At 39.8% G+C, this 21,753-nt stretch overlaps 1 protein-coding gene across 1 annotated transcript in view; it reads right to left on the reverse strand.

The window, feature by feature from the left end:
• LOC134326904 (phospholipid-transporting ATPase ABCA1) overlaps window positions 1-21,753 on the reverse strand; it is a 245,300-nt gene that overhangs the window by 100,968 nt on the left and 122,579 nt on the right. Inside the window, exons 16-24 of the mRNA XM_063009016.1 lie at window positions 19,966-20,170; window positions 18,842-18,958; window positions 18,578-18,749; window positions 17,547-17,678; window positions 15,192-15,331; window positions 13,457-13,594; window positions 6,081-6,295; window positions 1,613-1,679; window positions 1,327-1,529 (exon numbers count right to left, since the gene is read on the reverse strand). Coding sequence (XP_062865086.1) covers window positions 1,327-1,529; window positions 1,613-1,679; window positions 6,081-6,295; window positions 13,457-13,594; window positions 15,192-15,331; window positions 17,547-17,678; window positions 18,578-18,749; window positions 18,842-18,958; window positions 19,966-20,170 — 1,389 coding nt within the window. The remainder of the gene's footprint in view (window positions 1-1,326; window positions 1,530-1,612; window positions 1,680-6,080; window positions 6,296-13,456; window positions 13,595-15,191; window positions 15,332-17,546; window positions 17,679-18,577; window positions 18,750-18,841; window positions 18,959-19,965; window positions 20,171-21,753) is intronic.

The raw sequence follows: 21,753 nt of genomic DNA on the forward strand, positions 1-21,753 counted from the left end.
GGTTGTTTACTTAATTTTGAGGCATAAAAAACTATGGGTGTGGCCGTGCTGTTCATGACCAAGATTTACACCTACTTACTCAAGAGAATGGTGACTGACCTTGCAAGACTAGCCCATGCTCTACTACAGCTATGCTCCCAAAGACATCTACTGTATTCATGTCAGACCCCAGAGGTCCAGCCATCCTAAGGCACTGAGCTTCTGCCTAAAGCACAAACTTTAATTCTAAGACCCACAAGCTTTCCTCTCGTGTGAATCCTACTCCTGCCATGTATAGGCTCACAGGATCCACTCACAGAATCCATTATCAGGATTTTTTTTCTGACCCCTTGATGTCACCAGCCTCTGTTCCAAACTGGATTCTGCCTCCTGAGCGCCAAATGTTCCTGCATCTGTACAGATCTCCTATTCTCACACTTCCACCTAAATTCAAGTTCTGCCAACCTAAGGCCACCAATATCTGCTTCCTACTGAATACTATCCTAGTAGTCCATCTGTTTCTCTACATACTTTTTTAGCCTGCTTTCACTCTGTTCTTCAATGGTCAGGACCCCCACAGGACCACCACAGAGCAGGTATTATTTAGGTAGTGGATCATTCTCAGCAATGCAGTGACAATGACATGGTGGTGGTGTGCTAGTGTGTGTTGTGCTGGTATGAGTGGATCAGACACAGCAGCGCTGCTGGAGTTTTTAAATACCGTCTCCACTCACTGTCCACTCTATTAGACACTCCTACCTAGTTGTTCCACCTTGTAGATGTAAAGTCAGAGACGATCGCTCATCTATTGCTGCTGTTTGAGTTGGTCATCTTCTAGACCTTCATCAGTGGTCACAGGACGCTGCCCACGGGGTGCTGTTGGCTGGATGTATTTGGTTGGTGGACTATTCTCAGTCCAGCACTGACAGTGAGGTGTTTAAAAACTCCAGCAGTGCTGCTGTGTCTGATCCACTCATACCAGCACAACACACACTAACACACCACCACCATGTCAGTGTCACTGCAGTGCTGCGAATGATCCACCACCCAAATAATACCTGCTCTGTGGTGGTCCTGTGAGAGTCCTGACCATTGAAGAACAGCATGAAAGGGGGCTAACAAAGTATGTAGAGAAACATATGGACTACAGTCAGAAGTGCTTCTATATGGTAAGTGGAGCTGATAAAATGGACAGTGAGTGTAGAAACAAGGAGGTGGTTTTAATGGGGAGTTCAGAATCCCATCACTGGAGCGCTAGCAAAAGATCCCGCTACGCCACCTGGGCACCTTTTATTTATTTATTTTTTTTAATGGTGGGATTGTGTGTGTGTGTGTGTGTGTCTGTACCTCTTCCAGAGTGGTGTCTGAGATGCCGTAGCTGCTGATACCCAGCCTTTCCTTCTCCAGATCCAGGTCTTTAAAAAGTGTTGCAAAACTGCCATTTTTTGAGCCTGCGTATGGCAGCAGATACATCAGCTCCTGTCCTATGGCCTCTAGTAACTCCGCCTCTGGGACATGCATGCGCACCAGAGAGGTGACTTCTGAAACATCTGGACACACACATTAAATGGTGAGACAATGACCGGTACTTGTAAGTGGGTATGGGTATTTGTAAGTCTGTGCATGTTCTGACCGTCTGATTCTGTGGTGCTGACGCTGTCAGAGCTGATCCCCTCATCCACACTAGAGTCTTCACTTAGCTAGACAAGATGCAGAGACATTTACACCAGTTAGTCCTCTTTAGATGATATAAAAGCTTGATCTAAGATGCTGTAGCTCTATTTTACAATAAGCAAGCTGCCCCTGAGCCTTAAACTCCACATAAACAAAATTCCACACAGAAAATGACACTAATGTAAATAGGTATTGCAGAGATAAGCAACTTTGTAAATTCAATTAGCCAGAGAAACCTGAATTACATTTGGCACATAGATTAAATTGTTAATCAATATTAAACTTTGGGCAGTTAATTTGCCTCAGCAACCAATAGCACAGTTAGTCTGTGTTCACCTCTGAATGTACTTAAGATGCTTTATATTAGCACACAGTTCATTAAATGTGCCATAAACACTAACTACATCAATTTAATACAATATTACTAGATTCCACAATCAAACAACAACTTACTTAATTTATAAATTAGCAGCATGGTTCACTGTCAGTCTGGAAGTTTAATAATATGGCTTATATGGACACCCTTCAAGTGTTTTAGCCACACCTACTGTTAATAGATATACACTGATCAGCCATAACATTAAAACCACCTACTTGTTGTTTCAGTTCCACTTACCATATAGAAACACTTTGTAGTTCTACAATTACTGACTGTAGTCCATTTGTTTATCTGCATGCTTTGGTAGCCCCCTTTCATGCTGTTATTTAATGGTCAGGACTCTCCCAGGACCACTACAGAGCAGGTATTATTTGGGTGGCGAGTCATTCTCAGCACTGCAGTGACACTGACATGGTGGTTGTGTGTTAGTGTGTGTTGTGCTGGTATGAGTGGATCAGAAACAGCAGTGCTGCTGGAGTTTTTAAACACCTCACTGTCAGTGCTGGACTGAGAATAGTCCACCAACCAAAAACACCCAGCCAACAGCGCCCTGTGGGCAGCAACCTATGTCCACTGATGAAGGTCTAGAAGATGACCAACTCAAACAGCAGCAATAGATGAGCAATCGTCTCTGACTCGTCTACAAGGTCGACCATCTAGGTATCTAATTGAGTGGACAGTGAGTGGACATGTTATTTAAAAACTCCACACAACACACACTAACACACCACCACCATGTCAGTATCGCTGCAGTGCTGAGAATGATTCACCACCTAAATAATACCTCATCTGTGGTGGTCCTGTGGGTGTCCTGACTATTGAAGAACAACGTGAAAGCAGGCTAAAAAAGTATGTAGAGAAACAGATGGACTACAGTCAGTAATTGTAGAACTACAAAGTACTTCTGTATGGTAAGTTGAGCTGATAAAATTGACAGTGAGTGTAGAAACAAAGCGGTGGTTTTAATGTTATGGCTGATCGGTGTATGTACATACACAGTGTCTGACCCTACAAAGTACTACCAAAACTCTCTCAAGTGCACTCCAAATATTAGTGGAAAACAATAAGTGGTCAACTCTATATCAAGTTCATGGTTTTAAAACAAGCTCACGACCACTTATTCACATACTTTTGGCCGTATTGGCGATATTTAATGGCTAGTGCAACCGTAGTAAAAATGCTGTGAAGTGCCCCAGTGCTTCTCTCTTCAGGTACAAGGTCAGTTGTGTCTCAGTGTTCTCACTGTTATGTTTCATTGACTTTAACTCTGTCCTTTAATCAATAAGGAAGTCAGTCATTAGTCATGATGTAAGCGCGCACAGCTAAATGTCAATAGCGATCTTTTGGGCTGGTGCTTAATTAAGCTCAGATAATAAGAAGCTTTACGTCACGGTGCTGCCGCTGACCATCCATCATGGCGAGTCCTACTGGGCTTCAAATGTTGCATTATGAGATCGAGATAACTAATCTGATTGAAATGAAGTTTGGAGAATTTGAAACTTTTCCAGTCAATATTTGGAAAACCACATTTACAGCTGATTGCTCATTAGACAGGTAGTTCTGAACACAAACTGATTAAAAAAACGTTCGACTTGTGATGGTATATTTAATCACAGCATGTTTTAATACATACACTATATTGCCAAAATTATTCGCTCACCCATCCAAATAATTGAATTCAGGTGTTCCAATCACCTCCATGGCCATAGATATATAAAACCAAGCACCTAGGCATGCAGACTGCTTCTACAAACATTAGTGAAAGAATGGGTCGTTCTCAGGAGCTCAGTGAATTCCAGCGTGGTACAGTGATAGGATGCCACCTGTGCAACAAGTCCAGTGAAATTTCTTCACTACTAAATATTCCACAGTCGACTGTCAGTGCTATTATAACAAAGTGGAAGCAATTGGGAATGACAACAACTCAGCCACCAAGTGGTAGCCACGTAAAATTACAGAGCGGAGTCAGCGGATGCTGAGGCACATAGTGCACAGAGGTCGCCAACTTTCTGCAGAGTCAATCGCTACAGACCTCCAAACTTCATGTGACCTTCAGATTATCTCAAGAACAGTGTGTAAAGAGCTTCATGGAATGGGTTTCCATGGCCGAGCAGCTGCATCCAAGCATCCTACATCACCAATGCAATGCAATGCAAAGCTTCAGCTGCAGTGGTGTAAAACACCTTTGGGATGAATTAGAGCGGAGACTGTGAGCCAGGCCTTCTCGTCCAACATCAGTGTCTGACCTCACAAATGTGCTTCTGGATTGTCAAAAATTCCCATAAACACACTCCTAAACCTTGTATAAAGCCTTCCCAGAAGAGTTGAAGCTGTTATAGCTGCAAAGCGTGGGCCGACATCATATTAAACCCTATGAATTAAGAATGGGACGTCACTCCAGTTCATATGCATGTGAAGGCAGACGAACGAATACTTTTGGCAAAATAGCGTATCTTACTACTTGACATGGGCTGTTAAATAACTGTAACAATCCTCAAACAGTTTAACCATTGGTTTAAAAAAAATAGTAAATGTGACACCCTAAAAGTGGATGCCATAATAAGTTAGCACCTAGTAAGATCCCATTTGGCAGATATGCTAGCTTGAAAACACCTTTTTATGCATGTGTTTCTGAGCAGAACACTTCTAGTTACAAAATATTCTTAAGCCACCTTGTATAAACCACATGTTTAGATCCACTCACATTTTCAGTGACATACAAGTTAGATTCATAGTGGAGTTTGAGGTGTTCTAAATCATTGATCTGTTGTGGATGGCAGCCTGTATTTAGTTTGTTTTTCGGATGGTTGTATCATGTTTGCTTTTAGAATATCAATTCACTGGCATCTTATTCCTGTGCACCCTGGCTGCCACACAACTCAAAAATATTAAAGATCTACCTTTATGCTTGACAGTATGCAAGATATTCCTATAAAACTTCACCCCAAACATATTTTTGCTAACTGTAGTTCCATTTGTACTTTGACATTCCACAGTTTCAAAACGTTTCGTACTCTTTACCTTTCACGATGACACTGTAAGCCAGATTTCCTTCTAATGACTGATCAATGCCCTTAGTGTTTGTTTATTTATTGGGATTTTAATGTAATGTCTTACACTTTGGTTACATTCATGACAGGAACGGTAGTTACTCATTACACAAGATTCATCAGTTCTCAATGTTATATCGAACACAGTCATGGACAATTTAGTATCTCCAATTCACCTTACTTGCACGTCTTTGGACTGTTGGAGGAAACCGGAGCTCCCGGAGGAAACCCACACAGACTCGGGGAGAGCATGCAAACTCCACACACCTGGGGATCGAACCCAGGAACTTCTTGCTGTGAGGTGACAGTGCTACCCACCGAGCCACCGCTGCCGCCAGCCTTAGTGTTTGTGCAAGCAGCTCTGTTTTGTAGAGTGGTGCACCACCACATCAGGGCAAGCTTCATATTCCTACAGGTCTTTTGCTGTCATTATGTGGGGTTCACTTTCCCTTTCTAGCCAGCATATGAGCCTATCTAAGAGTTCTATTAGTATTGTAGATCTATTTTATAGCTGTTCCTGGCTTTGTATGCATTATATAGCTGTATTTTCACATCCTTACTAATCTGTTTAAAGAAATTCATGGTTGGTAAGTGTTAGCCCAAAGTTGTCGGCCTGCCCAACAGGATCTAGCAAGCCGATAAGTTTAAGACTTAACAGCTGAAAGGGGTCCAGGCTTTTGCACATGCCATTACTTGTTTGTGTTTTTGTAAATATCATTACATATTATCTGTAACAAGATATTCTATGAACTATTGCTTAAATATGTCATCTTTTCTTTTATAAAATTAATTGCTGAAAACTAAAGTTGGTATCACTTTACATAGAGCATAATAGGTTAAATAAGGTTTGAAGGTGTTATTGTTGCTCCTCTAACTACTGAGGCAAATTTGTAATAATTAAAGCATATCGCTTGTGCATTTCATACTAGTACCTATTACCATTTGTTTACTTTTCATAATAATAAAGTACCATTTTATTGGAAAAGTCTGTATGATACCTGATGTTGCCGTGTGAAGTTTCCAGTGTTGCCTTGTGATGTCACTCTTTCATTACTGGCACGAACAAAAGTGAGGTAATAGCCACTCCCGTAGGTCTTCTTTAGGAACAGGGAGGAACCGCAGCAGCAGACCTTACCATGAGAAATGATGGCTATACGATCACCCAGAATGTCAGCCTCGTCCATGTGGTGCGTCGAGAGGATTATGGTCCGGCCTAAACGTAAAAGTAAATACCACTGCATTAAAGTAAAGTGAGCACCCACTGACCTGATATTATTTAGGTGGTAGACTATTCTAAGCACTGCAATGACACTAACACGGTGATGAATGTTGTACTGATAGTTTATCAGGAGCAGTAAGGTTGTTTAGATTAATATTGAATTATTTTTGCATTTTTACCTTTTAATTATTTGTATTCCAATGTATTATTCATTTGCTAGAATGTATCAAAGCCACATAACTGATTCCTAATGTTGTACTAAGATTAGTTTATCAGGAGCAGCAGTGTTGACGACTTCTTACACTTACTATATAGACAAAGACTCATTCAAAATATTACATCTCTCTTCGACTGTGACAACTAATCCAGAAAGTCACAAAATCTTTGGGGAGCAAAGCAAAAGCAAAAATAGGACAAGTTGTCGTCATCTTTAGCTGTAGTTATGTTTAGTGTTCGTGATTTTGTGCCTAATTTGATTTATTTTAATATAATAATGAGATATTAAAATGCTCAGGTTTTGAGCTGAATGTTTGAACCAATCATTAGACTACACCAATGACTACACTTCTGATTTATTATCCATTTGCTTGAATGTATTTTTTCTTTCATGTAAAGCATCTCTTATAGAAAATGTGCAATATAAATACATTCTTTCTACTGTCTGTTAGGTACATTGTATTAAATATACTATACCCTCTTAGCATATGTGTACACTACAGATATTATCTTTTTCGAACACAGTGCAATCATTGTCAAGTATTATATCAGTAAACAGTTACTGATTACACAAAGCTGTCTGGTTCTTTCATGTGAAGCACTTCAAATACTGGTGTCTGTTAGGTACATCGGTTGTATACCCTCTTAGCATATGTGTACACTACATTAACGTTTTCAAGCACAGTACAATCATTCTCATGTGTTATATCAGTAAACAGTTACTGATTACAAAAAGCTCACTGGTTGGGGCACTATTACACACTTTCTTTACAACCTGTTAAGCCACATGACCAATTCCTAATGTTGTACTGATATTAGTTTCTCAGGAGCAGCAGTGTTGTCTGGATTTTTAGACTTCTAACACTGACTAAATGGATCATTACATTCCCTTCTGCAGTTTGGAATATATTCAAAATAATTAATATGAATTTATTTTTTGCATTTTCTCTTATCAAATCACTTTAAATTACTTACTTGTAGGAAATGTGCAACTGTTAGCAAATGTGCACACTACATACACCGATATAAACCGCATAACATTATGACCACTGACAGGTGAATTGAATAACACTATCTCTTCATCATGGCACATGTTAGTGGGTGGGATATATTAGGCAGCAAGTGAACATTTTATCCTCAAAGTTGATGTTAGAAGCAGGAAAAATGGGTGAGCGTAAGGATTTGAGCGAGTTTGACAAGGGCCAAATTGTGATGGCTAGACGACTGGGTCAGAACATCTCCAAAACTGCAGCTCTTGTGGGGGGGTTGCCGGTCTGCAGTGGTCAGTATCTGTCAAAAGTGGTCCAAGAAAGGAACAGTGGTAAACTGGAGAAAGGGTAATGGGGGACCAACACTCACTGATGCACGTGGGGAGCAAAAGCTGAAGAAGTTAATGCTGGTTCTGACAGAAAGGTGTCAGACTCCATGCCTGTTTTGGCAGCAAAAGTGGGACCATAAGTGGGTCATAATGTCTTATATGCCTGATTGGCCACATGACCAATTCCTAATGTTCCTGTAGTAGTTTCATATACAGTGTATCACAAAAGTGAGTACACCCCTCACATTTCTGCAGATATTTAAGTATATCTTTTCATGGGACAACACTGACAAAATGACACTTTGACACAATGAAAAGTAGTCTGTGTGCAGCTTATATAACAGTGTAAATTTATTCTTCCCTCAAAATAACTCAATATACAGCCATTAATGTCTAAACCACCGGCAACAAAAGTGAGTACACCCCTTAGTGAAAGTTCCTGAAGTGTCAATATTTTGTGTGGCCACCATTATTTCCCAGAACTGCCTTAACTCTCCTGGGCATGGAGTTTACCAGAGCTTCACAGGTTGCCACTGGAATGCTTTTCCACTCCTCCATGACGACATCACGGAGCTGGCGGATATTCGAGACTTTGCGCTCCTCCACCTTCCGCTTGAGGATGCCCCAAAGATGTTCTATTGGGTTTAGGTCTGGAGACATGCTTGGCCAGTCCATCACCTTTACCCTCAGCCTCTTCAATAAAGCAGTGGTCGTCTTAGAGGTGTGTTTGGGGTCATTATCATGCTGGAACACTGCCCTGCGACCCAGTTTCCAGAGGGAGGGGATCATGCTCTGCTTCAGTATTTCACAGTACATATTGGAGTTCATGTGTCCCTCAATGAAATGTAACTCCCCAACACATGCTGCACTCATGCAGCCCCAGACCATGGCATTCCCACCACCATGCTTGACTGTAGACATGACACACTTATCTTTGTACTCCTCACCTGATTGCTGCCACACATGCTTGAGACCATCTGAACCAATCAAATTAATCTTGGTCTCATCAGACCATAGGACATGGTTCCAGTAATCCATGTCCTTTGTTGACATGTCTTCAGCAAACTGTTTGCAGGCTTTCTTGTGTAGAGACTTCAGAAGAGGCTTCCCTCTGGGGTGACAGCCATGCAGACCAATTTGATGTAGTGTGCGGCGTATGGTCTGAGCACTGACAGGCTGACCCCCCACCTTTTCAATCTCTGCAGCAATGCTGACAGCACTCCTGCGCCTATCTTTCAAAGACAGCAGTTGGATGTGACGCTGAGCATGTGCACTCAGCTTCTTTGGACGACCAACGCGAGGTCTGTTCTGAGTGGACCCTGCTCTTTTAAAACGCTGGATGATCTTGGCCACTGTGCTGCAGCTCAGTTTCAGGGTGTTGGCAATCTTCTTGTAGCCTTGGCCATCTTCATGTAGCGCAACAATTCGTCTTTTAAGATCCTCAGAGAGTTCTTTGCCATGAGGTGCCATGTTGGAACTTTCAGTGACCAGTGTGAGAGAGTGTGAGAGCTGTACTACTAAATTGAACACACCTGCTCCCTATGCACACCTGAGACCTAGTAACACTAACAAATCACATGACATTTTGGAGGGAAAATGACAAGCAGTGCTCAATTTGGACATTTAGGGGTGTAGTCTCTTAGGGGTGTACTCACTTTTGTTGCCGGTGGTTTAGACATTAATGGCTGTATATTGAGTTATTTTGAGGGAAGAATAAATTTACACTGTTATATAAGCTGCACACAGACTACTTTTCATTGTGTCAAAGTGTCATTTTGTCAGTGTTGTCCCATGAAAAGATATACTTAAATATCTGCAGAAATGTGAGGGGTGTACTCACTTTTGTGATACACTGTATATATATATATATATATATATATATATATATATATATATATATATATATTCATATATACTTTTAAACCGACATGACATAAGTACTTTTGATAAACTGTAGCTCTGTATAAATGTTGTGGGACTTAAGGGCATGTGTTGCGTTGTACTTTCACACAGAGCATTACACAGGGGCTTTTAATATTGTGCTTCATTTAGTTAGGTATTCATGCTTACTGTACTGATCCTCCGTGAGACAAATCGTACACCTACAGCTACAGGGAATACCGATCAAAATAGAGAGGGCTTGAAAAAGAAAGCCACAGAAAGGAAGAAAGCGAGATGGTGGGAGACATGGCTGTGGTGAGTAGGTTTGATTTATGATGTGTTACTCGGTGGAACACAGTAATCGATCATGAACAGCCCGAAACACCGCCTTACACCCCTCAGCTCCCCGAGCGCACCTGTTTCCATTAATGACGCAATGGTTTTTTTTTTCCTTCAAAAATCAGCCCTGACCCGTACAGAATAGGTCTTTCGGTCTGAGAGATGGACGAGTATTGATCTAATACCATTCGATATGAGATGACTGACCCCTGTGCGGCACTGTTATTGGTCACACAGTCAATTGGAGAATCATAGGCACTAAGCGACTAACTCTGAGTCACTTGCAGTGTTTCAATTTTAATGCTTAACAGGAACCACAGACACAATGTAATATAGTACACCCTGTTTTGATTGACACCATTATTGCTTATGTGACAATTAAACATTTCAGATTGGTAATCTAAGCAAGGGTGGCACGGTGGCTAAATGGGTAGCACTGTCGCCTCACAGCAAGTAGGTCCTGGTTTCGATCCCCAGGTGGGTGGTCCGGGTCCTTTCTGTGTGGAGTTTGCATGTTCTCCCCATGTCTGCGTGGGTTTCCTCCGGGAGCTCCGGTTTCCTCCCACAGTCCAAAAACATGCAGTCAGGTTAATTGAAGACACTGAATTGTCCTATAGGTGAATGGGTGTGTGTATGTGTGAGTTTGTATATGTGTCTGCCCTGCAATGGACTGGCGCCCCGTCCAGGGTTTTACTGTGTGCCTTGCGGCCATTGAAAAGCTGGGATAGTCTCCAGCACCCCCCCGCGACCCTAATTGGATAAGCAGTTAAGAAAGTGAGTGAGTGCGTAACCTATGCATGATATTACACAGTACCAATTAAAGTTTAAATTTTTACATTTCAAAACATTATTTAATTATTAAAGCTATTTTGTTTATTGAATTTAATTATGAAGCTAAGCTGTAAAATAAAAATAAAAGGCTACTTGAAATATACCAGTCTGGAAAAAGATAAACATTGTTATTTTCTATTTTTTTTTTTCTATTTTTGTTTATGCATTTTCTCCCCCTTTTCAGCATGTCCAATTGCCCGATAGCATCATGCTTCCTCTCCACCAACGCCGATTCCCGCTCTAATTGAGGAGAACGAAGCTAACCCATACCCCCTCCGACACGTGAGCAGCAGCCGTATGTATTTTGTCACCTACACTTTGACGAGTGCTGTGCAGCTCAGCGTTGTGTACGGAAAGACACACCCTGAGAGCACTCTTTTCTCATCTCTGTGCAGGCACCATCAATCAGCAAGCAGAGGTCGTAACTGCACCAGTCATGAGAGAGAGAGACCCCATCCGGCTTAGCCCCGCCCATATCTGAACAACAGGCCAATCGTTGTTCATGTGGCCGCTCAGCCCAGCCGGCAGGCAGAGCTGAGATTCGATACGATGTATTCGAGATCCCAGCTCTGGTTGCAGTGTGTGTTTTTACCGCTGCGCCACCTGAGCGGCAACATAAACATTCTTTGTAAGTCATTATTGTCAAATAGTTCAAAGTTAGAAGTGTGGTAAATCTATACATTAGTACACTTTTATTAACTGAACAAAATCTTCAGGGAGTAAAGCAAAAACAATGTGCATTATTTAATTTATTTTATTATAATTAAAATAATAAGAAATACTCAAGCTTTGAGCTGAATGTTTAAACCAATCAGACTACGTTATGCTTGATTTTGCCAACTTTAGTACATAAAAAAAAATTTTATGCTTTCACACTGGATTGTTAAGTGCAAAGATTTTCAGTAGTCTCTACTGTATAAAAGTGCTCTGTACATTACAGTAAGTAATTAGCAAGTTATATGGTTATCAGTGAGCACGTTCATTATTAATTATCATTATTAATTATTAACTATGAGCAATGTATTATGGTATGGGCAATTAGGCTGGGATGACACGGCCTCTCTCATTAAAAAGTTATTTATTCTTCCTCCATATTCCTTAAACTGCCTACAACAGGTCTGATTTTTTCCTCAGACAAACTGACATAGACAGGACCTCGACAGGGAATCTTCATTTTACCCACAACTGGCACAGTGGGTAATCCACTCCAATGCATTCATTTAAAAAAATGAATTTCAGTTGCCTTGCCTGCAGCCACCAAGCAAACACTTTCGCATAGACCATCACGGTCAATAGAATTGAAATGTGTGTACTTATGAATAACTGCTAGTACAGGCATTCTAAAAAAAAATCAAATAAATTTTAAAACCAATAATCCGTCTCATACAAATGATGCTATCGAGTTTTAGTACTACACTAGTAATATTTTTTATTTCATATGCTTTGTTGTTATTGGTGTGTTGAAAATTGTGCAGTATCATATTGGTCAGTATCTATCAAAAGTGGTCCAAGGAAGGAACAGTGGTAAACCGGCGACAGGGTCATGGGCGGCCAAGGCTCATTGATGCACGTGGGGAGTGAAGGCTGGCCCGTGTGGTCCGATCCAACAGACGAGCTACTGTAGCTCAAACTGCTGAAAAACTTAATGTTGGTTCTGATGGAAAGGTGTCCGAATATACAGTGCATCACATTTGCTGGGCTGTTTTGGAAGCGAAAGGGGGATCAACACAATATTAGGAAAGTGGTCATAATGTTATGCCTTACTGATGTAGGTTATAGTTTCAACAACACATTTATCATTGTGTAAACATTTTAAAGGGACAAACACATATGGTTTAAATATACCTGACAGGGGCTTTCTGCAAACCACAGCCCACAGCCATATAATGTAATATAATATTAAAAATGAAAGTGTGGATGTTATTAAAACCAAATATAACTATAAAAGTTGCTCTTTAGTGGGCATGTCTATATAAATTGATAATTCATATATGGAAATGAATCAATGTGCCATGAGGTCCACAGATGGGAAATGAGTTTGTCTGAGGTTACATATAAAAATAAATGTGCATTTCACATTCATATTTACGGCATTTAGAAGACACTTTTATCTAAAGCAACAACAATCCATTTAAAGGTTAAGGGTCTTGCTTAAGGGCCCAACAATGGCCTGTAGAGGGGCTTGAACCAGCAACTATCTGATTATTAATTTAGTACCCTAACCACAAGGCATAATATTCTTTAGACAGTGATGTATTACCCAGTTGTTGGTAACTGACAGTCATGAGATATCAATATTGAGAAGACTATACTAACAGCAGAGAATAAAAGTATGGAGTATTTTTGTTGTGCCCAAACTACAATTTCTTCCAACAGTTTTCTATTGCCGCCAGCAAGGCTTAAACCAAAAGTGGTTCAAAGTGTTTGTCCTTTATCCTGTTTGATCATTATTACTATATACTGTATATTCTAATATATAATATAATTATACTTTCTAATCATTCAAATACATTACTAACTATGATACCATCTACTTGATGGTGAATAAATAAAAAAAATTTCATAATAACCTTGTTTATATTTTAGCAGCAGTTCCCAGATTCCTCTTCGGGCATAGGGATCCACTCCCGCTGTTGGTTCGTCCAGGATCACCACGTTTGACCCGCCCACAAAGGCTATGGCGACTGACAACTTTCTCTGCATGCCGCCTATCAGCAAAAACACAATATATAATTAATAAATCATCTCCATCTCATACACAAACCCTAATTTCAGTTTTGTTATTTGTGAAAATAAAGAATCTGTGATTCGTTAATTCTCTTGAACCTTACTTACTTTCTACCGAACAAAAATACAAAGTAAAAAAAAATGCTTGTACTGCCTTCTGAGAATATAACGACATTGTTGAATTTGATAACTGCAATACACCCGAGGTTGTGTTCAGTTAAATAAATGTTCAAGACAATTAACAAATCACAGATTCTTAATCTTAATTTATTGCATTTAACAAAATGTGCCAAATTTTATAAGAATTAGGGTTTGTACATAGAACAGTTAAAAAAACAAACAAACAAAAAAAAACTGCTGTCCTTCTGATTACCTTTTTTTTTTTGCATATTTGAGATACTGAAAATTTTCTTATCCGTTTATCCAATTAGGGTCACGGTCTGGGCTATTCCAGCTTTTCAGTGGGCGCAAGGCACACAGTAACACCCTGGACGGGACGCCAGTCCATCGCAGGGCAGACACACACACACACACACACACATAGACATACACTTACCCATTCACTTATAGTGTTTCCAATTAACCTGGCTGCATGTTTTTGAATTGTGGAAGGAAACCGGAGCTCCCAGAGGAAACCCACGCAGACACCTGGAGAACATGCAAACTCCACACAGAAAGAACACAGACCGCCTTCTTGCTGTGAGGCGACAGTGCTACCAACTTAGCCACCGTGCCGCCCAATTATTATTATTATTTTAACATATTTGTAATTTTTTACTATTATTGTATTATCTTGGTTACTTGGTTTTACACACTTTGTTCACATTCATGACAGGACCGGTAGTCACTGATTACATAAGATTCATCACTTGAAGTTTTAATATCAAACACAGTCATGGACAATTTTGTTTCTCCAATTCACCTCAGTTGCACGTCTTAGGACTGTGGGAGGAAACCGGAGCTTCCGGAGGAAACCCACACAGACACGGGGAGAACATGCACACAGAAAGGACCTGGAACACTCCACCTGGGAATCAAACTCAGGACCTTCTTGCTGTGAGACGACAGTGCTACCCACCAAGCCACCGAGCCATCCTCTTGGTTACTTAATCAACTACTTAATCAAATAAGAACAGCTTATTTACTTTAAATCCTACCATCCAGACCATGCAGTTTTTATAGAAACACTATGTCACAATCAAAAGAACTAAGAAAAACAAGTTTTTCATCTATTTATTTTTAAATATATCTGTATGGAGGGTGCTCGAGTGGCGCAGTAATAAATAACACTAGACTAGGTACCACTGGGATGTAGGGTTTGAATCCCCAGTGGTGAGATCGACCAGCTGTGTGACTACATACACAAATGACTGATTAGGTCTGGGGAAGGAGGGCGGGGGTGTGTTGTGGTTGGATGAGAACCGGTGATGGATTGGCATTGCATTGCGCCCAGTGATTCCGAGAGCCCGGACCCATATATACCAATAAGCAATAACAAAGGGAATCAGAAAGGGGGCAAATACATTTACCCACTTGTACAAGTTGTAAAAGAAAGTAGGCTAAGACACTCTGATGTACCTGACAGGTTCTTGGAGAGTTCCTTGCGTTTATGTGGCAGACCCACGTCTTTGATAATCTGATCAATTTCCTGATTCACCTCTTTGGAGCTCCGCCCCTTCAGTCGGGCATAGAAATAAATGTGCTCCTCTACAGTGAGACTGGAAAACACAGACATCCATCATGCGGTCATGCAAAGCATTATGGGTAGTGTCGTGCATCAGAATGTGCCCTCATAAAGCATTCAGCATGCGCTGATACAAATAGCGGCCGCCTGGTGCGTAATGCACACCAGCTCTGCCAACTGCAATAAATGAGGTGTGAATTCAATAAGCATTCATGAATACAGTCATTAAACGATGGTTTCTTTCAGCGGTACGTCAGGCATGGAACCATAATAAAGGAGACATGACACACTGAAACTGAAATGCTCTGATTTAGTAATGTTCACAGAAGCATATTAAATCATCTGCCAGCCTAGAATTACATTTTCTTTATTTAAAGAATTAATTCATTCAGTAAAACTTAAAACTGAAGCAGAATCCTGAGGCTTGAGCTCCTGATTAGGGGGTAACAGTAGCTGCATGGTGGACACGCTCAGAAGCGTTTTTTTTTTTTCTCTATTTTTACTTAATCAGAATTTTTAGGAACATTAAATCACTTACTATTGAAATACAATAAATTATAATAAACACAAATGAATAAAATTAAATCTTTTATTAACCCTGATGTTCTGTTTGCGGTCCCTGTGGCCCCAGAGTCCTTTTAACAGCTCACAAAATAGCAACCTTTTAATCAGCTTGACAATTTATGACTTTTTCTAACTTTATGGAAACTGCAAATATAAAAAAAACCAATATTTTTATATTTATATTGTGCTTCAAACACCCCCTAGAGAAATGTATACAGAACTTCTGTCTGGGGTCTCAAAGAATACAACTAGAATACATAACAGTACACAAGGGTTGATACATACACCGATCACTAACACTATGACCACCTTCCTAATATGTGTTGGTCTCCCCTTTTGCTGACAAAACAGCCCTGACCCGTTGAGGCATAGACTCCACTAGACCCCTGAAGGTGTGCTGGCACCAAGATGTTAGCAGCAGATCCTTAACTCCTCTAAGTTGTAAGGTGGGGCCTCCATGGATCGAACTTGTTTGTCCAGCACATCCCACAGATGCTGGATTGCTTTGAGATCTGAGACCAAGTCAACACCCCACAAGAGCTGCAGTTTTGGAGATGCTCTGACCCAGTCATCTAGAAATCACAATTTGGCCTTTGTCAAACCTGCTTAAATCCTTACGCTTGCTCATTTTTCCTGCTTCTAACACATCAACTTTGAGGATAAAATGTTGACTTGCTGCCTAATATATCCCAACCACTAACAGGTGCCATGATGAAGAGATAATCAGTGTTATTCACTTCACCTGTCAGTGCTCATAATGTTATGCCTAGTTGGTGTATGTATCATAATTAATATTAGAGAAGGTTGATATATATACACACACACACACACACACACACACACACACACACACACACACATATATATATATATTGTAAATCTGTAAATAGTTAAGTTACATGTGTGACAAGTATTTGGACTATTCAGTAGTCTATTCTAATGTACAGTATTATTAGAATAGTATTATGTGTAATACAAATTTGTGAATAAGATGTTTAACTGTCAGAAAATACTGGACATACCCCTGTTTGCCTTACGGTAATTTACTTATTCACTTCGCCTGTTAAACTTGAGATTGTTGTTAAAAAAGAGCATTTGCTCTGAGTTAAAATAACAATGTAACGAATTGAAATAATATTCGGAAGACAAATGGTTAAGACTGCGGTCGCTGGGAACCTAAACAACAAGGCAGTTAAGTCAATGTCAACACAACACAAGGGTTAAAGCATATTTTACACCAAGTGAAAACACACAGTAAGACCAAAAGTAAAGCAGACCACTTCTGATTCCTGAGTTCCGGCATCTTGGCCACACCTTCCCCTTACAGGTGCATAAAATTAAATCTCTGACTTTCTGGCAACAGTTAAAAGAAGGTAGTATTCCCTTTATGCATGTTTGTGCATGTTTCTGAATGGGTCAAAAGTCCAGCAAACACACCTTGTGGAAGTCATTCAGATTTTTTACACTTGTAATTTTGTTTTGGAAGGTGAGAAAATAGGCAGGTTTTGTAGGCTGCATAGACTATAGATTTCTAACAGAAGAACATGCAGTCGCCTACTTACAAAATATAAAATTTAAATTTCGAAGTGTGACATATTTTTAATCAACATTGTTGCAATTAAGAGCATTTTGCATGAATAAATTAGACAAAATGACCTGTAACAATTCTGACAACTGGTACTTACTCATTAAAAAGGACATTGTGTTGCGGGCACATTCCCAGAGTCTTACGGATACTGTCCATATCGGTCCGGATGTCCAAGCCATTAATATAGGCTGTGCCGGAAGTGGGAGCGAATAGACCGGTCAGGATGGACCTACGGAAACAGGGATTAAAGTCAATGCAAATTTTTTAATAAATGTGGCTGGCCGCTCAGGTGGCGCAGCGGTAAAACATGCTAGCACACCAGAGCTGAGATTTCAAACACATCGTTTCAAATCTCAGCTCTGCCATCTGGTTGGGCGGCTACATGAACTGGCTGTTGTTCACACAGGGTGGGAAAGCCGGACCAGGGTTCCTCATAACTGATGCAGCTACGACCTCTGCTGGCTGATTGATGCTGCCTATGCAAAGTCGAGGAATAAAGCATCGTTCAGGGTGTGGCTCTTCGTGCACAAAGCTGATGTGCATATAAACCTGCCTTGTGCTGGTGAAAAGATGCAGTTGGTACTGCACACATGTTGGAGGAGGCGTGTGTCAGTTGCGGCGCTCCTCAGTCAGTGGTGGAGGGTAGTATCGGTACAGAGGAAACGTAATGCAATCTGGGCAACTGGATACGACTAGATTAGGGAGAAAATTGCAGGAAAATTTGCAAAAATAAATAAGAAATAAATAAATAAATGTGGCTAATACACTAAAACAGCCGTAACAGCACATGGGAAAGGATAAAATGCCCCCAAAAACTACTAAAAATGTCTTACTGTTAAGTCATGCCAGACAATTTATACATCTGAAGCATCACAACAACTCAATTAGTCAACTCTTATATTTAAGCTAAGAAAACTGTTTACTGTGCTGGGGTGCCAGATTTGTGAAACAGCGTCCAGTTTGGATATCACAAAGCCACCTAATTTGTCATATGTTCAATTTATTATTACATTTATTATATATTCTTAAATACTATATACTCTATACACTTGTATACCAGGGATCTATCTATCACACACACACACATTTAACAATCACACCATTAAAAACAAACATTTTGCAACCCACATGGTGGTGGTTTTGCCTGCTCCATTATGACCCAAGAACGAGGTGATCTGATCCTGGTAGAAGTCCAGACTGAGTTTATCCACAGCCAGTTTGTTTCCGGTCTTATAGACCTTCACTAGATTCCTTATGGACACACCAGCCTTCAGGTTTGCAGAAGGTTTTTCCAGATAACCTGGAACCACCACACAGAAGCAAGCACAAAAAGAACTCATCAAGATCTGACCATGTTTCTGAATTAAAAGCTACGTTTGAACTTGTGTGTACCGTTTTGGCTCTCTAGTGTGTCGAGAGGGATCGGCTCTGTGTCCGTGGCTGCTGGCGTCCCAGTCCAGTAGGAGCAAGTTACAGGGAAATACCAGGGCTTTGGAATGCCATACTGGCCTGAGAGAAAGAGACAAAAAACCCGGAGCAGATATAAACCCTTCATACAGTAGTGTTAATCTTAATCTGTTTGCAATTAGGCACAATTTAAATTTGATTAAATAAGACAAAATAGCATTTAGATTGAAATTGTAAAATTGGCTTGAGCGGTGCGGTAAAACGTCAAAGTGCGAATATGAGACAAATTCACTCTAAAAGCGTCCACATGTATCTGTTTCCTTAGCTGTATTTTCCTCACTGTTTCATTTTTAAACTTGTGTTACAGCTCGGGGTGCTGAGAATTTGTGAGAATCAGCTTTTCCGAGAGAGTCTAAAACGCTTAATGTGACTTAATGTTTTAAAAGAACAACATAGGAACCTGAAACATCTCTTAATTATTACTGTTGTTATTATTATTAATTATTACTACGCTCTATCTATCTACCTCTGTATCTATCTATCTGTCTGTCTGTCTGTCTGTCTGTCTGTCTACCTACCTCTGTGCCTACCTACCTACCTACCTACGTGTCTATCTATCTATCTATCTATCTATCTATCTATCTATCTATCTATCTATCTATCTATCTATCTATCTATCTATCTATCTACTCTCTCTCTCTCTCTCTCTCTCTCTCTCTCTCTATCTATCTATCTATCTATCTATCTATATCTCTATCTCTATCTCTCTACCAATCAATTAAATAATCAATCTATCTATCTATAGGTAGTAGTCTTGTTACTATAGGTCAGTTGGCATGTGAAGACCATACGTCTGTACCACAGACCTACTAATCCTATACATTATTGCATGAACGCAGCCTATAAACTGTTTGTTCATGCTTGTCAGGGCCCTTAATGGACAAAAAACATAACACCTGAACCAGGTGTTTCAAGCTTGAACATTGAGACTTTGAGAGTGTGCACAGTTGTGATTCTGTAGTTAGGCAATATAATATGACAGTAGGGACAACCCTTCAGGAAAAAAATGACCTCTGGATAATAAGGCAAAAATAATAGGCAAGACTTACCTGGAAAGACATTTTCAATGTACCAGGTGAGGATCCAGTAGAGCAGTGTGTCAATCAACATCATGACAATGGAGATGAAGAAAGTGTAGGGGTCAGAGTCCTGTGAGCTAACCAAGATGTTGCTCCACTGGATACCTATGCCCTGCTCCTCAAACCTCGCAAAATTCTCACAGCCATAGCCAAATGCCACACATGACAGCAGGCTCTGCACACACACACACACACACACACACACACATTACACATATAAACATGCAGTAAATAAAATTTTGCAGTTAATGGTCACAGTGCTCTGTTAAGGAAATGTAAGGTCTTCTGTCCATGAGCTGAAGCTAAGTCTTAGTTATCTCATGCAGCAGGACTGTCTTTTTTAGTACAGTTCCAGAGACTCCAGAGTGTTGTAGGATCTATGCCCCAGTGCATTAAAGCTGTTGCGGTGGCTCGTGATGATCCAAGGCTTACTTGTACGTTATGTTGATTTTTCGGCTACATGTTTGTGTATTCACATATACTGTACATATCAAGTCCATACCTGACAGACTGACATACATACAGGCAGCCCGACAGACACATACATAAACACACACACACGGCAGGTGCATAATTGTGTCTAGTATGCCGACACAGTGCTGAGCCGTCTTGAACTCTCTCAAAGGAGTCGTAGTCCATCAGCTGTAATTAATATAAATGTAAATGATTCTCCCCATACAAACAGATTTTTATGAATATGATATCAAAACACCAGCACAGATCTGCCTCTCTTTCAGTGGGCCCCAATTCCCCAGACATAAAACACTCTCTACCCAGAGAAAGAGCGTGCCACTGTAGTAAATAATAACAAAAGTATAGGTATTTGTAATATGAATTCACCATTCAACTACAGCATAATTTTATATGAATATATTAAATATATAATTTATATTCTGACTGTGTAAATATATACAGTATCGGTCATGCATGAAATCACTTCAAACAAACAAACAAACAAAATAAATTACCTACTTATACCTACTCTGTGTAAGGCTGTGTAATGCCAGAGCGTCAATGATTTTTTTCAATTTTATTTTAATTTTATATGTTAAAATTATTAATGAAAAGGAAAAAAAAACTGAAAATAAACCAATGACCAGTTTTCCTTTTTCAAACAGGAAAGCAAAACATTAAAACATTAAAAACTGCCTAAGAAACAAGCAAAGCATTGTTAGAATAGAACTAGTTATGTCAAGTAATTGAAAGTAAAAAAATATATATATATGTTTTTTTGTTTATGCTTATGTCTTCTCACCCAAGTTTAAAACAACATACTATGTCACCATAAATAGAACTATTATTTACCATATTTTTATTTCTTTATAAATTCTTGTCAGTATAAACCTCTCCTCTGTTTTATATTTAATCATTACTGTGGATGCAGATTAAAGAAAACCAACCCTACCAGATAAACCAAACCAGCCATGGATACACACATACCTAAGCACAGACAGACAGACAGACAGACAGACACACACAGACAGACAGACAGACAGACACAAACAAAAAACAAAACAAAAAAGACACATATATATATATATATATATATATATATATATATATATACACAGTGGGGGAAATAAGTATTTGATCCCCTGCTGATTTTGTAAGTTTACCCCCTTACAAAGACTTGAACAGTCTATAATTTTTATGGAAGGTTTATTTTAACAGAGAGAGACAGAATATCAACAAAAAATCCAGAAAAAAAACATTAAATAAAAGTTATAAATTACTTTGTATTTAATTAAGGGAAATAAG

This window comes from Trichomycterus rosablanca, chromosome 14, assembly GCF_030014385.1.
Source record: "Trichomycterus rosablanca isolate fTriRos1 chromosome 14, fTriRos1.hap1, whole genome shotgun sequence".
Classification (NCBI taxonomy): Eukaryota; Metazoa; Chordata; class Actinopteri; order Siluriformes; family Trichomycteridae; genus Trichomycterus; species Trichomycterus rosablanca.